General features: G+C 38.0%; 1 protein-coding gene across 1 annotated transcript in view; it reads left to right on the plus strand.

The window, feature by feature from the left end:
* F5 (coagulation factor V) overlaps positions 1-16,773 on the plus strand; it is a 35,516-nt gene extending 18,743 nt beyond the window's left edge. The window contains exons 13-25 of the mRNA XM_031613044.2: positions 1,473-3,363; positions 4,576-4,741; positions 5,905-6,141; positions 6,621-6,831; positions 7,541-7,723; positions 8,052-8,168; positions 8,564-8,635; positions 9,278-9,369; positions 10,660-10,815; positions 11,599-11,743; positions 11,891-12,039; positions 14,259-14,441; positions 15,194-16,773. Coding sequence (XP_031468904.2) covers positions 1,473-3,363; positions 4,576-4,741; positions 5,905-6,141; positions 6,621-6,831; positions 7,541-7,723; positions 8,052-8,168; positions 8,564-8,635; positions 9,278-9,369; positions 10,660-10,815; positions 11,599-11,743; positions 11,891-12,039; positions 14,259-14,441; positions 15,194-15,382 — 3,791 coding nt within the window. The 3' untranslated portion in view covers positions 15,383-16,773. The remainder of the gene's footprint in view (positions 1-1,472; positions 3,364-4,575; positions 4,742-5,904; positions 6,142-6,620; positions 6,832-7,540; positions 7,724-8,051; positions 8,169-8,563; positions 8,636-9,277; positions 9,370-10,659; positions 10,816-11,598; positions 11,744-11,890; positions 12,040-14,258; positions 14,442-15,193) is intronic.
* The last annotated feature ends 408 nt before the right edge of the window (positions 16,774-17,181 follow it).

Consider the following 17,181-nt stretch of genomic DNA (forward strand, 5'->3'; position numbering starts at 1 on the left):
TCACCTCTGACGTTTTGATTTCCAACTGATTCCCAGCTTCTCCATTGTAAGTAACTTAAAATAACCAAGACTCTCAAATTACTCGAGTCACTGTTGAACGAAGTGGCAACACAGTACCTCAGGTTATTGGTCATTTAGCAGCAGTAAAGTCTGCTGTGCTGGTCACTAGTCCACTAGTATCTATTTCAATATCTAACAGTGTTTAATACTATACCTGGAAAAAATAATAATACAGTTCATGTAGTCCACACTTGAGAAATTACCTGTGAAAGGACAGAAATTTATTCCTCATTGAAGGCTCTGAGTGTCCAATGATTATCTTAAAATCCCATAGGATTTAGGTATCCTTATTCTGTTTAAAATATCAGTAAGCTTTTTGGTTGTGTTTTTGGTTGTTTTTTTTTTTTTTTTAGATTTTTTTCCATGTATCTGGCTAACTGGTTTTTTGTCCTCCAAGCTTGCTTTTTGATGATCTCACAGCCTCAAGAGCTTATTGGTTAAAAATATACATTGAAGGGATTTTTAATTATTGTTCAGGATAAGGGAGTCATTAAAAATCCATCAGACTTGATGACAACTTCCCCAGTAATGAACTGTATTTCTACTTGGTTGTGGTATGCAGTTTGTTTTTACCATCTAGGTCGTGTAAATTTTTTGCTGTTAGAAATAGAGAAAAGGATGTAGGTTGCAGTTTGTCTTTTTTCAGACTCTACCTTTCTGTATTCTGTCAGTTTTGCTAGCTCCAAAAGCAAGTAAACAACAAGCAATGAACTTGATGCCATTTAAGGAATCAGATTGTACTTCATTCTCTACAAATCCTAGTTTCAAATGGAAAACTTCATCTTCTAATTTGAAAGTTCTGGTAATTCCTCCAAAACCTGGTCATTTAGATGCTGAGGCTGACAGTTTGATGTTTGTGTACAGATTAGAAACTCAAATTACTTTATTATTCTTCTAAAGATCATCTTGTATGCATTCAAAAGCTTTTAAAATACCATGTTTGTCCAAGATTTGTCTACATTGTATCACAAAGTGCTTTGTTTAGGATCTTTACGTATGTGGCAATAGATATAATAACAAAGACTGATCAAAATGAATACTTAATCTCAAAAGATCAGAATCTTAGATCCAGTTCTAAATATAGGATCTTTCATATCATTTTTTCTTTCTTTTTTATATCGATCTTTTTTATGGGATATGGTTTCACTCGTGTCCAAGGTATACCTCAATCTTTGGAAAAGATCTCCAGTTCATATTCATTTATTTATTTATTTATATGGGCTCCTATTTATTTACTAGTAGTATTTTTCATTGCAGTGTAGCTCATAGGAAACTTAGCTGAGGATTAATGCTCTTCTATAGCAGGTGCTGTAGGAAAAAAAACAGCAATTTTCCCTCACTGTTTACGTGATAGGTAGCATTCACTCCCATAAATACTGCATATTGGGAAAACATTTTTATTTTGCTTGCAGGCACTTGGCTCTTAGCATCCTGGGGTGCCACAGAGATGAGTTATGGCATGAGTCTGAGATTCAGAGATGTCAGATGTGACTATGAGGATGATAGCTCGTTTGAAGTTTTGGATCTCACAAACACCAAGACTGATAAAAAGGCTCTTTCCACCTCAGTTGAAGAAGATGTGGAAGAAGTAGATGAAGATGATTCAGAATATCAGGATTACCTGGCTTCTTTTTATTCCATCCGAAGCTTAAGAAATACAGGAGAAACTGAAGAAACTCAAAACCTTACAGCATTGGCCTGGGGACAATCTGAAGACATTGATACTGCAAGTACTAAGGTGGCTGTTGACTCAGATTTGACAGTTACCAATGGTAGTAAATTGACAGAGTTCTTAGAAACTCGTACTGCTCCTCCTCTCCAAATTGAGACTGAAACATTCCAGTCAAATTATACATCAGTCACAGCAGAAGAGTACTCACTTTTAGCTAGTGCGAGTGATGGAAAGCCTGACTTAATTTTTGAGAATAGAAGCCAAAGCAATTATGCAGTAAATGACAGTAATATGTCTGGAGGTGAGCACTTGCTGAGCAATGGAGAAGCCCAGGTGAAAGATGCAGAAGAGCCTCTGACTGATAGAAAAGACAGTAATTTTTTTACTGAAGAATATCAAGAAAGCACAGGGAAAAGAAATAACAGCATTAATAGCAAAAGAAAAAAGCGAAGCTTGGTGGCTATTAAATTTTACTCTGTCCAAAAGATGAAAGCTCTTCTAAATCATGTAAGAAATAAGAATGTCTCATTTTCTGACAAGACAAATGCACCTAATTCTATGCAGCATACAGAGAACACATCCAGCACAGCCACAGTGGGAGATGACCAGCATCCAAGTGATTATGATAGTGATCTGGAAGAGGAAGAAACAAAGGGGGGCAATGCCATGCATGCAGGTAGTTTTCCACTTGAGTTGGAAGTCTCTGTAAAAGAAAATGAGTCTGATGCATCCAGCCTCTCTCAACTTGAGCTATACAAAGATAAACAAACAGATTCATTTTCTTTAGATCATACATTGGGCAATATAAGACCTAACTCAAGCCCTGCATTAGTGAAGAACTTTCTGGAAGCATCATTGCCCAGGGCTGTGAAGTACTCATCTAAAATGACAGATGAGGAATGGAATTTGGTGTCTGCAAAGGGGATTCAGAAACTGGAGGAAAACTTAGACAAATCTGTTAGTGGTAAGTTGAATTACGGAGGCAGAAATGGTACAATATTCCTAAATAAGAAGCATATGAAGAAGGATGGAGGGTTCTCCCATCTAATGGAAGAAAAACAGAAAGGCAACCGTAAGCGCCCACCTCTGAAAAGAAAGGTGGGGAACAAGAATGATACTTTGAGTACATCTGGAACCTTTCTTAAGATCCGAAGGAGAAAGAAGGAATATCCAAAAACTACTCAATTTTTGAACCCAAGGAGTAAAAAGCCCCAGAAATTCACCAAACCTGCTGAAGAGCTTGGCCGCACGTTGTTTCCAGGTGGGGCCAACCACGTAACACTGCCGTGTTGCACTAACACCACAGAGTCGCCCAGTAAGTCCAGCCACAGAGAATTGCCAGGTGATACGCAGCAGCTTAAGCCATCCATCGTCATTGGGCTTCCCCATGAAAATGGAAATTATGAATACACTTCAGGAGAATATTACAGAGAGGATACATCAGGTGATGAATATGAATACTATTATGTGAGCTTTGATGATCCATACATGACAGATCCAAAACTGAATGTCAATGAACAGCGTAACCCAGAAAACATTGCTGAACATTACCTGCGTAGCAGAGGAAATGAGAGGAGATACTACATTGCAGCTAAGGAAGTCTGCTGGAACTATGCAGGACATAAAAAAAGGTTTGGCTAAATCCTTTACTTTCATTTTACATGTTATTGACACTAACAAAGTGTTGATATGCATGCTGATGAATTGAAGAGCATCTGTGACCTGCGGTGTGATTTTGACATTTCAGTTATACAACTCTAAGAATTTTCCATGGGAAGCTGGTAATCCTTTGCAGTCTTACTACAAACACTCTTTAAAACAAAAGTGGAAAAAAAAACCTCTGTCACTAACTTCCATCTAGCTTTGTTGTGCTTGAATGACCTGTTTTACATCCTCCTTGAGTTCTTAGATTCTGTAGTGGAGACTGCTCAAAGAAACCTCTCTGTATAAAGGCTTTCCAGGTACTAAACGACATGACTGATCTAAGAAAGACTGTGCTTATAGGCAGTATGAAATTGCACCATTTCTAGCACTGAAAAGAAATGGTTCTGGTGTTTCAATTCTCTGTTATAAAGTTAAAGCACTTATGAGACCTAGCAATGAAAAATAAATGCAGAGTGCTTAATTGTGCAGGTGATGGAGAATGCCTTACATTTAAAGTGAAAATACAGCTGGATGAATTATTGCAGTGTTGTTCCTAGTGTGCAGAGAAATCACAAAATGACAGGATCACAAACCCTAACATTGGTTTTTGTTTTCTTTTTTTGACAGTATCTCAATGCTACAACAAAAAAAAGTATGTGTGACTCGTGAGAGACTCCATACTAAAAATTTATTATCTTGATTTAACCAAATTAATGTCACTATTTATGCCACAATGCATAGAATTCCTAGTCATTTTTCATCCAAAGGCAGAACTTTGTGACTTTTGAAATGAAGACAACCACCATAACTTCAGCTTTCATCTGTCATTACAGAAAACTCAGCTCTGAAATACCTAACTTTTCAGGCTGAATTTGCTGAATTTATTTGAATGAATTCCTAGTGCTTCTATTTAAAATCTAAATAGTGCTTCAAGTGCTTAAGAGCTAATTTGTTCTTACCATCTCTGTTTCCAGAGACTAGTTGTAGTTTTTGTCAGTGACAAATGGCCAAGTATTTGAAGAGTCTCCCAAACTGTAGAACTAGAAGTTTTTAAACGATGTAAGTTATGATTTTCAAAATAATCTGACACTTCTGTGTTTATTCTTTACGTTCTGAAATGTTTCTGTTGTATGAGTACTAGACTTCATCAAAACTGTGTCCAATTCACTGTGTGTTTTCTTTTGGGGGTTTCCTTTCAGTACAATGATGTATGACAAAATCTGTAAAGATGGCAGCACAAAAAAGGTGATTTTTCAAAGGTACTCAGACAGTACCTTTACAGTTCTTCAGGATGAAGGCGAGTATGAAGAACATCTTGGCATCCTGGGGCCAGTTATCCGGGCTGAAGTGAATGATGTAATCCTGGTAAGTCACTGTTTTTTCCAATATGTGTACAAGATAGAATTTTTATGGTGATCTACAATGTGACATAGAATGGATCTAAAAATGCACAAATTTTAAAAGATGATAGAGAAGACACATTTTTCAGAGCTAGAAATTGCACAGTGGACAAAAGAACACAGTGATGTGTTATTTCATTGAAGGAGTAAGATTTTTGCTCTTATTCGCTGTAAACTCACTTCTGTTTTTTTCTTGTTTTCCACCAATGAATATCAGCTTAAAAAAACAGATCTACGTTTAGCATTAAAAAGTTTTCTTAGACCCAAACTGCACTGAAAGTGTTACTTTTTATGTGAAAATGGATCATCTTATTAGTTGTAAGAAGAATTGAGAAAATTTGTATTGAAGATGAAAATATACAAACATATATGTCCGAAATCTGTATTTTCTTCTGAAAACTTTCGTTCTAAGTGGATTGGTTAGTTGTAAAACAAACAAGAATGGAGAAGAACTGTATTTCTGGCCACCCGGTAGTATACTTCCATTAGAAAGCATGCTGATGTAGTGCTTCCCTGCTTTCCTCACCCTTCCCCATCTATCTTCCAACACACAAGCATGGACTGCATAGAGTAGATCTCACACTTTTCTGCTTATTTCTGTGGGTGATGTACAGTAGGAACACACTGAGCTATGTTTAAAAATACAAGGAGGAAAGAATCTATTCTAGCTTGTCATCTTTTAAAGGAGGTAAATATGGAATCTCCCTGTCTTTGTGCTTATTTGGGGGCAAGTGTGACTGACACGTGCTGAGATCTAATGTTATTATTTGGCTATCTTATGCCCTTTATTGTGACCATGCAGCTGAACGTAAGTAGAAGCTCTGTATCTCACTGCTTGCTGTAAATAAGCATTCCCAGGATTGAAGAGGAGCAGCAGCAGGAGCCTGGACCCAGTAGAAGGCAGGGAGATTGTCTCATGCTTCCTACTATTTAGTTATCAACCAACATTGAAGAGTATGACACTACGTGGAGCTCTGAAAAGTTATTCTTACCAGCTTTGCTGTTGACAGTGTGGCCTGTGGTCATTATGCAAATGTTGACCCTGGTTTGAGGTTATTAGAAGGTATTACACAGGACCTTTAGTTTAGGCCCAAAATTGCTCAACAGATTTTTTTCTTCTTTTTCTAGGTTCATTTTAAGAATCTGGCATCCAGACCATATTCCCTCCACGCCCATGGACTTTTTTATGAAAAGTCCTCTGAGGGAAGTATTTATGATGATGAGTCTAGTGATTGGTTTAAAGAAGATGATAAAGTTCAGCCAAATAGCAGCTATATATATGTATGGTATGCAAACAGGCGATCGGGACCAGTGCAGCCAGGAGCAGCTTGTCGTTCCTGGGTCTACTACTCCGATGTAAATCTGGTAAGGAAATCAAACTAGAAGTGATAGTATTGCTGCAATTTATCATATAATCATAGAGGTGTGGAAGGATCTCTTGATATTATCTAGTCTGGTCTCCCCTTGCCTGCTCTGGTAGGATCACCTAGAGCAGGATGTCCTGGACTACACATCAAGTCAGATTTTTGATATCTCCAAATGATGTTATTGTACAGATGTGGAAATGTAAGGTGCTGAACACTTCTTAGATAGCAGACCTGACTTCTGGGTGTGATGTTCTGACGTGAAATTTAATCTCTTATATTCAGTTTAAAGAGGGAATAAACTGTTGATTAATTTAGAATAGGAAACGCTAGTAGATTGAGGTGACTAAAGGCATAGAGCACTAGAAATTTCAGGACCCTTCTGCTACATTTTTAGTGTCTTATGCATTTCCATAGAATGTTTTTGACATCTTTTAGGAAATCTATTCTTACGTTTAATAAGGGTTTACTACCTTGTAGGAGAAAGATACGCACTCGGGTTTGATTGGGCCAATACTGATCTGTGAAAAAGGAACCTTCAGTGCATCAGACAACAACAGCACAAACATTCGAGACTTTTTCTTGCTTTTTATGGTCTTTGATGAAGAAAAAAGCTGGTACTTTGACAAACGCTCTAGAAAGCCTTGTACTGAGAAGACCCGAGAAATGCAACAATGCCACAAATACTATGGTACTTATTTCCTTTTCTCAAGCATTTATCGAAGTAAAGGGAAAGAAAGGTGTTGAGGGAGTTATCTCAGTTCACTTTGCTTGTGAACAAACATAAATCCTGCACATTAGTTATCTGAATGTTTTTTTTTTGCTATTGCTGTTCTCCGTTGTACCCATAACAGTCATAGTTTTGTAATAGAATATTTGCATTGACTGGAAAATTGTTATTAAAATGCAAAAAGGATATTGACTTGAAACTTTTAAAAAAGGCTTTTTGATTTAAACAAACAAAAAAAAAACATACCAAAAAAAAACAAACCACTCTTTTCGGTAAGGGGTTAATACTGTGGGAAGGTGAATCCTTTTGGAAGAAATATAAAAATACAATAATTTGGCAAATCAACTAGTTCTACTGAAAGAATTTTAAGCAGTTCTAGGAGTTTGTGTACTTCTGTGGGGACACAGATTTTATTTACGTAGGGTGGAGTAAGTGGCTAAGTGTTGAGAGGTAATCTTTTGTTCTCTTTGAAATAATTGATGGTACATTGAAGTGCTGCACACTACAATCTGATTGGAAAAAGTGATGTTTTTCATGAGTATATTAAATATCTCGATAAATACTTCATTAAATATTTGACTTATTTTAATAACTATTTTCTCACATTTTTGAAGATCTGTTTTGTGAAGTGTTAACCGTTCCAGCAATGTTTTTTTTTTCTTTTTTCCAGCCATTAATGGAATTACCTGTGGTTTGCAAGGCCTGAGGATGTATGAAGGTGAACTTGTCCGATGGCATTTGCTTAATATGGGTGTCCCAAAAGACATTCATGTTGTTCATTTTCATGGGCAGACGTTCACAGAACAACTAGAGCTCATGAAGTATCAGCTTGGTACATACACACTCCTTCCAGGTAAGTATGAGAATAAATTCTAAGGGTTGATTAGTACAGTCATATCAATGTAAATGTGAACAGAAGTTGGCTTTGGGCACAGGGAGAAAGAATTTGAGGGCGCTAACTGTTCAGGTCAATGGTCAGAAACTCATTATTTGCATCTCACTTAACATTTTGGGAGGTGAGAAATGAAGACATGAGAGATGAGCATATAAAGTTGTGGTCAAAACATTTGTGTTTGGGCAAATGTTTTTTCCTCTCAGATGAGTAGAGATGTATATGGAAAAGGAATATTAGTATGCTCCTACTAATACTTCTGATATGTTTTTTCTTCCATCTTTTCAAGGCTCATTTCAGACAGTTGAAATGAAACCACAGAGACCTGGCTGGTGGCTTTTAGACACTGAAGTGGGAGAATATCAGCAAGCAGGAATGCAGGCATCCTTTTTGGTTCTGGAGAAAGGTACTGAATTAAGGTATTTTTTTGGCTAAGGGAATCAAGCTATAAAGTCATCTCTGTCCTTTCAGGGTCACCGAAAATAAATTCGGTGGATTGCTCTGCAAAAGATCAAAATGTGCTTTCAAGGGGGTGGAGTGACTACTGTAAATTTATTCTAAAAGAACAAATGTTCAGCCTTTAGCATTACTAGCTTTGAATTCATTGTTTTTCTCACAGTGACCATTAGATTAATCAATTGAAAGACACTGTAGAGATTTATTTGTTGTCTGGGAAAAGAATGGTGAAGTTACAGTATTATTCGGAATTGCTCTGAGCAGTGCCATCTTAGAACATTCCATCAAGATATATGTTGAAGTTAAATCTTCCTTTTAACAACAAACTTACTGTGTTCTCCCCAGAGTGCAAGATTCCAATGGGTATGGCAAGTGGAGTTATACTTGATTCACAAATCAACGCTTCGCATCATATAGGTGAGTTAATAGTTGAAAAGATCTGAGCATGATGCTGAATGTCACCAGCAAAGTGCTGCAGTTCTATTTATTTTATTTTTACATCTAACAAGATCAGTAATGAATCATCTGTCAGGTTAAAAAGCTCTCCAGTTCTTCAGAGACTGCTGTGAACTAGATAGCCCTCATCACTGAATTCAAACACTGTCATGGATCGTCTGTCAGCACTGTAAGCCTGAGAGTCAAGCAGACCTCTGTCGATGCATGACCTGTAACAAATACAATTTCTTCTTTTTATCCTCTGGGTTCCCCGTTTGAAAATCAACATGAAGTGTTCAAAAAAACTTCTGGAGTTTGCTTGTGATGTGAGCTGTCAAAGTGCAAAGTGCATTTGTATTGAAAGATCTGGGAAACTGGCATCCAGAATGATGACAGTTTTTGCTTTACCAAGTTAATTTTTTATATGAAAACAATATCATTTTCTAGAGAAATTGTTAGGATTCCACATAGACAGTAGCAAGTGAAGGTGTACATAGGTTGCACAAACAACCTTTTTTTCCTTTTTCTTTTTTTTTCTCCCCAAGACAGATCTTAAAGGAACCAAAGTACTCCATGTTTTAAGCATCTCTCTTTAAAATTCTTTATTCATGTTTTTTTCTGTAGACTACTGGGAACCTAAGCTAGCCCGATTAAACAATTCTGGAACATATAATGCTTGGAGTACAACAATGACAAACGATCTTCCTTGGATTCAGGTATATATTATAATATGTGTTTGGCCATCATTAAGTCTGGACATGTGCATACAATCCTGTGTTGTGGTTTTTTTACAACTATTATTAGAAAATTAAGCTGCTTGTGTTGTTATTGAGCAAACTGCTGTTGAAAACAGACAATGAATCAACTTTGTTTAGAGATGCCATAAACTGCCTACCTCTTTTGGAGTTAACCCAGTCTGTAGTACCATTGAAGCCCAATGGCTCAACAGCATTGAGCCTTACAATTTAGACTGGAACCATTTGTTGGGCAATTATAGTCATTCTCTCTACCTTTTTTTATGTTTACCTAACAGTATATATTTATTTTTATGTACATTTGTTGGGTGATCATTTAAAGTGTAATATTCTCAAGTAGTATTTAAGATAGTTTTGGAGAATATTTATTTTTATTGGATGCTTCTGTGTTCAGCTTGATATATCACAGGCAAATGAAGCTGATAAAATTATGGCTTCAAGCACTGTACTCTTCAGGTGCCTCACTTCCATGTTTTTCTTCTATCCAATCACTTTTGCACCAGATGGCTAAGGTAAACCCATACCTATGATTTCTTTAAAATCTTGTGAAAATAACCAGTTGAGGGAAGAGAGAGACTCAAAGTAGTGTTGCAGCATAAGTTCAACAGGTAGCTGTTAACAAGCTGTTGGCTTGTTAACATTTGATATGCTAGCAAGTCAGTGAAGGTGAAGTAGGGAAGCTGTAAAAATAATGTTGAGAAGAGAAATAATTTGATAATGGCTATAGTAATGAGAAGCTGAGGTTATTGCAAGAGATCATGCAATGGTGTGAATGGAAGGCATATCCCAGAGAATCAGTTCCACTGCTGATAGGAGCATCTTGCTAATTTGTTCTTAAGTGCTAAGTGTTTGGATCCAGTATCAGAAGAAATGGGGTAGTTTTCCATCTCTTCAGAATAAAATATCCCTTTTTTCAGCCTGGATATACAAAACAAGAGGCAGCTTATGAAAATGTGAGCCTTGGACTTCTCTGTACTACTTTTGCCTATCTGCAAGATAGAGACAGCACTTTTGCCTAGCACAGACACAGATATTTTTGAAGTGCCTTTGTAGTGCTCTGGTGAACACTGGTAAAATGACCTCTAAAGTAAATACACATGATATTAGAGACAGTCCAATTCATTTGGACTCTGGCAACTGCTTGTTTTCCTCCTGGGGGTGTTATATTGTAGGTACCAAAATGCAGGGCTCAAAGAATACAACTTATATCATTGTGCATTTCTGACTTTATAAACATTTTTCTGTTCCCAGGTGGACTTTCAAAGACAAGTTCTATTAACTGGAATACAGACGCAGGGTGCCAAGCATTTTTTGAAGTCCTTCTATGTCCAGAAGTTCTTTATTGTTTACAGCAGAGACAAACGAAAGTGGAACACTTTCAGAGGAGACAGCTCTCCAGCAGAAAAGGTTTGTGCATACAATAGGGTAGGGATTGTGACAACCTAGGTAACCTCATTGGATCATAGAGTGAGTTGATAACTTTATTTTATGTTAGAGATAATGAAAGAATTGGTGGTCTTCAGAGACTTGAATTTGAAACCTCAAAGATATTTACCAATCAAATTCAGACCAGAGAGCAAATTGTAAGATAAACCTGCTAGACTGGGATTTAGATTGTCTCTGTAACCTGTTCTGTAGAGTCTGGTTACTTCACAAGCATCTCTTCCTACTTCTATTTCCTAAGCTCACATCAACTTTTTGAAACAAGCAGGAAGATGAACTAAAAATTGGACCCTATTTCATTAGGAACCAAATGCTTCTTCCTTTTTTGTCCTGTAACAACAATTGAATTTTAAACTATCTGAATTGTCTGCAGTAGGCATATGTGACAAGTTTGGCCATACCCCATAAGAGGCTCCTTTTATACCCTAACACTCCAGCCCTGCCAAATACAGCTTTCTGTGGTAGGACTCCCAAATCAAAGCACTCTCTCTTACCTCTCCTTTTGCCTCTTTTCCAAGTTTTATATAGTGCGTAGCAATGGTTTGCTTATTTGGACTGAAGCTTTTAGATGCTTCCAAATGTGCTAAGATGGGACCATGAAATAATACATGTTGCCCTGCAACATAAGATGCTCCATCATGGTGGATAGGGCTAATGGCAAAAAAGACTTCCATAACAGAGCAGGCTTTCAGCATCCAAGCTTGTGTTTGCATTAAATAGACTGTATGTGGGTATTTTTTTAAATAGATTTTTGAAGGTAATTCTGATGCCTATGGTATAAAAGAGAACATCATTGATCCCCCTATTATGGCAAGATATATCAGAGTCTACCCAACACAGGCCTACAATGAACCTACTCTTCGCATGGAGCTCCTTGGCTGTGAAGTAGATGGTAAGAATGATTTGTGTGCTTGTGCTTCTTTTATGGCAATTTTTGAACTTCTATGTTAAATGAAGCTAAAATTGTGAGTGTTCTCCAATTCCAGCTTTGTCACTTAGACTATGGCCACTTGGTTGAACATGGCACTTCTCTTAACAGGTTGCTCTTTGCCTCTTGGAATGGAAAATGGAGGGATCAAGAATACTCAGATAACAGCCTCATCTGTTAAGACATCCTGGTTTAGCACCTGGGAGCCTTCCCTCGCCCGTCTCAATTGGAAAGGAAAGATAAATGCCTGGCGAGCCAAGGTAACAAGTGGAAAAAGAGGGACAAGAGCAGGAAAGCTCTAATAAATTTGTACTCTGTGCTCTTGTGCTTTCTGCACACTATGCCCAGTGCCAAACATGATAGGTTGCCTCACAACTCTTTAACAATCTTGTGAGAAGAAACCGATTCAATTCTCACTAGAGAACTTGTTAAACTTTTGGCAACAGCAGTGAAATCATATTTTGGAGAGATGGATGGTGCCCTCGGATCCACAGCCTGCTGCACTTCCCTGCGGAAATCTCTCTCTTAATTTCACTAAATGAACACACGTTTGAATATTTGGCTCCATGGAGCTGAAGAAACCCTTCCTGGACTGGCTTATTGTCAGTACAGCGTAATGGATCTGAGGCTGCAGATTTTGTGATTCATTCTGCCCCTGTTCTACTGAAAATTTTCAACAAGGCAGGTGAATTGCATCTGCAAAATAGAACTGCATTTACTTATGAAGCACCTTTAGAATTGCTGGAAGCAAGCATTTGCTAAAAGTGTTTGGTAACAGTATTATGTACAAAGTACTTTGAAATTTGCTGGAAGCCACTGTTTTATATAAGCATTTGATATTAATATTATATATTGCATTTTAACATTGAAGATAAATCTATTATTGTGGTGGGTTGAGTTTGGCTTTTTGCCTCGTTCCCACCAAGTCACTGTCTCACTCCTCCCTCTCCTCAGCAGAATGGGGAGAAAAAAGCTATGAAAAAACTCATGGATTGTGATAAAGGCAGGGAGATTGTTCACCAGCTACTGTCACAAGGCAAAAACACTTGACTTTGGGAAGCTTAATTTAATTTATTGCTAACTCATTACAGAGCAGGAGAGTAAGAACAACAAGCTAAAAACACCTTTCCCCTCCACTTCTTCCCAGGCTCAACTTCACTTCTAACTCTCCTGCATCCTCCTTGCTAAATGGCAATTGGTGACTTGGAGCTGTGGTCAGCACACAGGCTTTCTCTTTGCTCCATCTTCCTCTACTCCAGCATGGGTCCTTTACACAAGGTGGAGTCCTTTGGGTGTAAACTGCTCTAATGTAGGTTTGCCACAAGATTTAGTTCCTGTCTGGCAACCTGCTCCAGTGTGGGCACCTCTCCGTGGGCTGCAGTTCCTGCCAGGAGCTTGCTCATGGGTAGGCTGTCCTTGGGCTACATTTTCTCTGGGGGGATGTCCACCTGCTGCAGTGTGAGTATCTACTCTGAGATAGCATATGATGGACTGCAGGGGACAGCCTGCTTCACCATGGTCTTCTCCATGGGCTGCAGTGGAATTTCCTACTCTCCTCTCCACTGACCTGAGTATTTGCAAAGTTGTTTCTCACGTTTTTCTTATCCTCCTCTTTCATAGCTGTTGCATGTTTTTTATCCATTCCTAAATGTGGTATCAAAGAAACAAGCAGCATTGCTCATTGGCTTAGCTTTTGCCAGCAGTGGGTCCATCTAGAATCAGCTTTATCCAATACGAAACAGGCAGTTCCTGGTCTCATCTCACACAAACCGCTCCTGCAGTTCCCCCACTATCAAAACCTTGCCATATAAACATAATAGTTTATTTTTAATATTTATAGAAAAATACGTGAAAATCTTGAGATACCAATACACCACCTGCAATGAAGAAGTTAATTGTAGTGGCCACAAAGTGTGCTAATGACTCTTGTTTTTGCTTTACTTTTCCTTTTTGCAGTCTTGATACAATCTTAACTACATTGGTTGCTCTGAAAGTAATACATCCTATTTATTCCTATGGAAACTACAACAGATACAAAGAGCACAATAACACTATTTGACTGAGAAAATCCTCAGCTACAAAACAGTATTTTTCAGTGTAGTCACCACCATTAGCTGTGTATTTTCACCAGCAATGAACTGCATGCCACACTGGTAAGAAGTTGCACCAGCAGAGGTGATCCAGTGTCACTTTCCAAATGGTTGAATTCAGTTACATGCCTTTGCATCATCTTCACTTCCACATCAGACTGTCCCTCTTCTGCCATCTGTCACACAGCAGCAACATGTAATGGAATACTGATGGGAAGGTTCAGTCTCTGCAGCAATCCCATCAACATCTCTGACGTCCTGGGCCAACATAATAACATAGGAGGCATTACCTTCAGAGCAGACCTTGTATCCTTCAACACGAATTTTCACTTAAGCAAATAAAATGATATACATGTTTTCTTACGGGTAACCTTTCTTATCAATTACAGTCAAACAACAACCAGCAGTGGCTGCAAATTGATCTCCTCACAATTAAGAAGATAACTGCTATTGCTACCCAGGGGGTCAAGTCTGTATCAACCGAAAACTTTGTGAAAACCTATGTTATTCTCTACAGCAACCAAGGCTCGGAGTGGAAATCCTATACAGAAGGTTCAAGCTCAGTGGCAAAGGTATCATCTTTAGCCCAGACAGGTCTGGCATTGCTGTGTTTTCTGAGCACAGTAAGGGCCCAAAGGCAGAGCACTCAGCCAAAAAGCTACTCTCTTGGACTTTAAAATGTTAGGGAGCTGGGGTTACCAAGATAATGTCATAATATCAGTCTGATTTTTCACAGTACTTTACAGTAATAAAAGGGAAGAACACCAAATCCATTGAGAATGCAGTCAACTTTGTGATAAAAGGAACTGATGCTACTTGTAAAGAAAGACATTTCATTTGAATGCACAAGGCCATTTAATCTTGATGAACAAAGGATTTTCAAGGGCCTCTTTCCAGCTTTTTTTTATTTTTGCCTTTAGTTTATGATAGAAATCAATGAGCATTTTTGTGTAACGCAGCTGGAAGCTCTGGATGCCCAAGAGCTGGTGAAATACTTTATATTATTACCATCAACCTGGCCCATGGGAGCAGATGGAGGTGAAACATGGGAAGTTTGGTTTTGTAATTCATTCAAATTAGAAAGGAATCTTTTGTGATGTGAATGGACAGCACAACAGAGGAGGTTGAGATGCTGATGGCCTGAAATAGTGTCAACCCAGCATTTCAAGAGGAAACTGCATTTTGCATAAAATTAGCATTGAGCTGGTCCATCTGCTCTGGGCTGCTGATGCAGTGGCTTAGAACCATTTTAAAAAGAAAAGAAGAAAAACCAGCTTATTTTAAAGTGCTGCCTTTTACCTAATAGTGTATTCTGTATTTGCAGGTTTTCTCAGGTAATGAAAACAGCAACGGGCACGTCAAGCATTTCTTCCACCCACCTATCCTGTCCAGGTTTATCCGCATTGTTCCAAAAACGTGGTATAATGGTATTGCCCTTCGGGTGGAACTTTTTGGCTGTGATTTTGGTGGGGATCTGACTGCAAAAAGAACTGAGAAGTCTGAGAGCTCTTAACCTTTCTGCAATCATCACACAGAGAAACTTCTTAAAAAACAAACAACAACAAAAAAAAACCCCACAAAACCCAAATTCTTAAAGTGATCGTACTTAATAGTTTAGATGTGTGCTTCATCAAAGGACCTAATGTGTTGCCAACAAGAATCGAGAGAGGGTTCTTTGGCAGGCATCCCATTCCTATAAATACACACTTCAGAAAGAAGCTCCTTTTCTGTGGAAATAAATAGCGGTCCCTTCTTTTTTATATATTCTTCATCTTAACGAGTAGACTGTCTTGCTTTGTACTTAATTTTATATCTTTAAATATCTGCAATACTTCTGCAGCGGAGAGGAATAATAAAAAGCTACTGGTGGACGTTCTCCACATGTAGGGCTGAGAGGGAAAACCAGTGCAGACATGGAGCTACCATTCTGCATTCCAGCAATGACCTGGTAAGAAATTACTGTAGAGGATGAGCTCACCTCCACACACCTTTCATCTGCGCTCTGACAAGGGTAGAAAGCATCCCAACATCGAGGCATATGTATCCTCTCTTCTTTGAGAATGGGGGTTCATTATTGATTTGGTACTTACACAGAAAGCACACTGAAAATGCTATAGATTTTAGATAAAATTTTATCTTCAGTGCCCAGGAGTGGGGAGGATAACCAGCAATATCTATTGCCCAAAAATGAAAAGGGAAGCGTATGTGCATTTCTCACAGGATGGCTACATTTAGCAACAACACCTATGCAGTCCATCATTCCAGCATAGGTTCAGCTAAGCTTTCAGTAGTACCATTGGATTCCATCCTGCAAATTAGTTGCGGAACGTGCATTTATCACATGGTTTCCTTGAGAAGTGTGGAATTTTTGAAGTTGTTTTTGAGCCTCATATGGCGTTATCCAGCTTACTTCAGCAGTTTTTCAATCCTTAGTGCATGTTTCAAAATAAAGATGTAAAGCAGGAGTGTAAAGTAATTCTTTTTTTCTTTTCAATTGTCAGAAACTGTTGTCATTTTTCACTAAAAATAAAGATAACACTATAGCATGAAAAGCATCAACATTTTACTTCGTATATTTGCCTTTACAGTAGTACATCTTTACCAATAATTAGTGAAATTTCCATTGCAGAAGAAAAATTTTTTGCTGAATAGGAAATGTCAGTACTAATTAAAATTAACTTCAAATTGTGAAATAGTATGAATTCAGTTTATGTTATGCATTAATTCAATATAATTTTTTCATCTTGAAAGATTGGTTACTTAATATTTTATGGCGGTGCTTAATTTATTTTTGTTTGATACATCTACTAAGTTGCATCACAAGCTGTATTCACTTAGATGAAAAAATTTTGAACTTTGGAGACATTGTTTACCCTAGAATACAAATATTAAATGCTTGTGAAGTTTGGCAGAACAAGAGTTTTGTGTAAGAAGTACTAAACAGTCTCTGCTTGGGGTTGGCCTCCCAGGTAATAGCAATGGGATGAGGGGTAATGGCCTTAAATTGCACAAGGGGAGGTTCAGGTTGGATATGAGAAAACATTTCTGCTCAGAAAGAATGGTGCTGCAGTGGCACAGCTGCCCAGGGAGGTGGTGGAGTCACTGTGTGTGGAGGTGCTCAAGAACTGTGTGGATGTGACACTGAGGGAGATGGTTAGTGTACATGGACTGACAGTTGGTCTAAGTGATCTTAGTGGTCTTTTCCAGTCTTAACAATTATGCTTTAAGAATGCTTTAAGAAGTGTTCTTTAAAGGTTCTAAGTAAGTAATTATTTTATGTAAACTTAGACAAGTGCAGGAGCAGGACTCCAT

This window comes from Phasianus colchicus, chromosome 1 (assembly GCF_987193195.1).
Source record: "Phasianus colchicus chromosome 1, bPhaCol1.hap1.1, whole genome shotgun sequence".
In the NCBI taxonomy this organism is placed as follows: Eukaryota; Metazoa; Chordata; class Aves; order Galliformes; family Phasianidae; genus Phasianus; species Phasianus colchicus.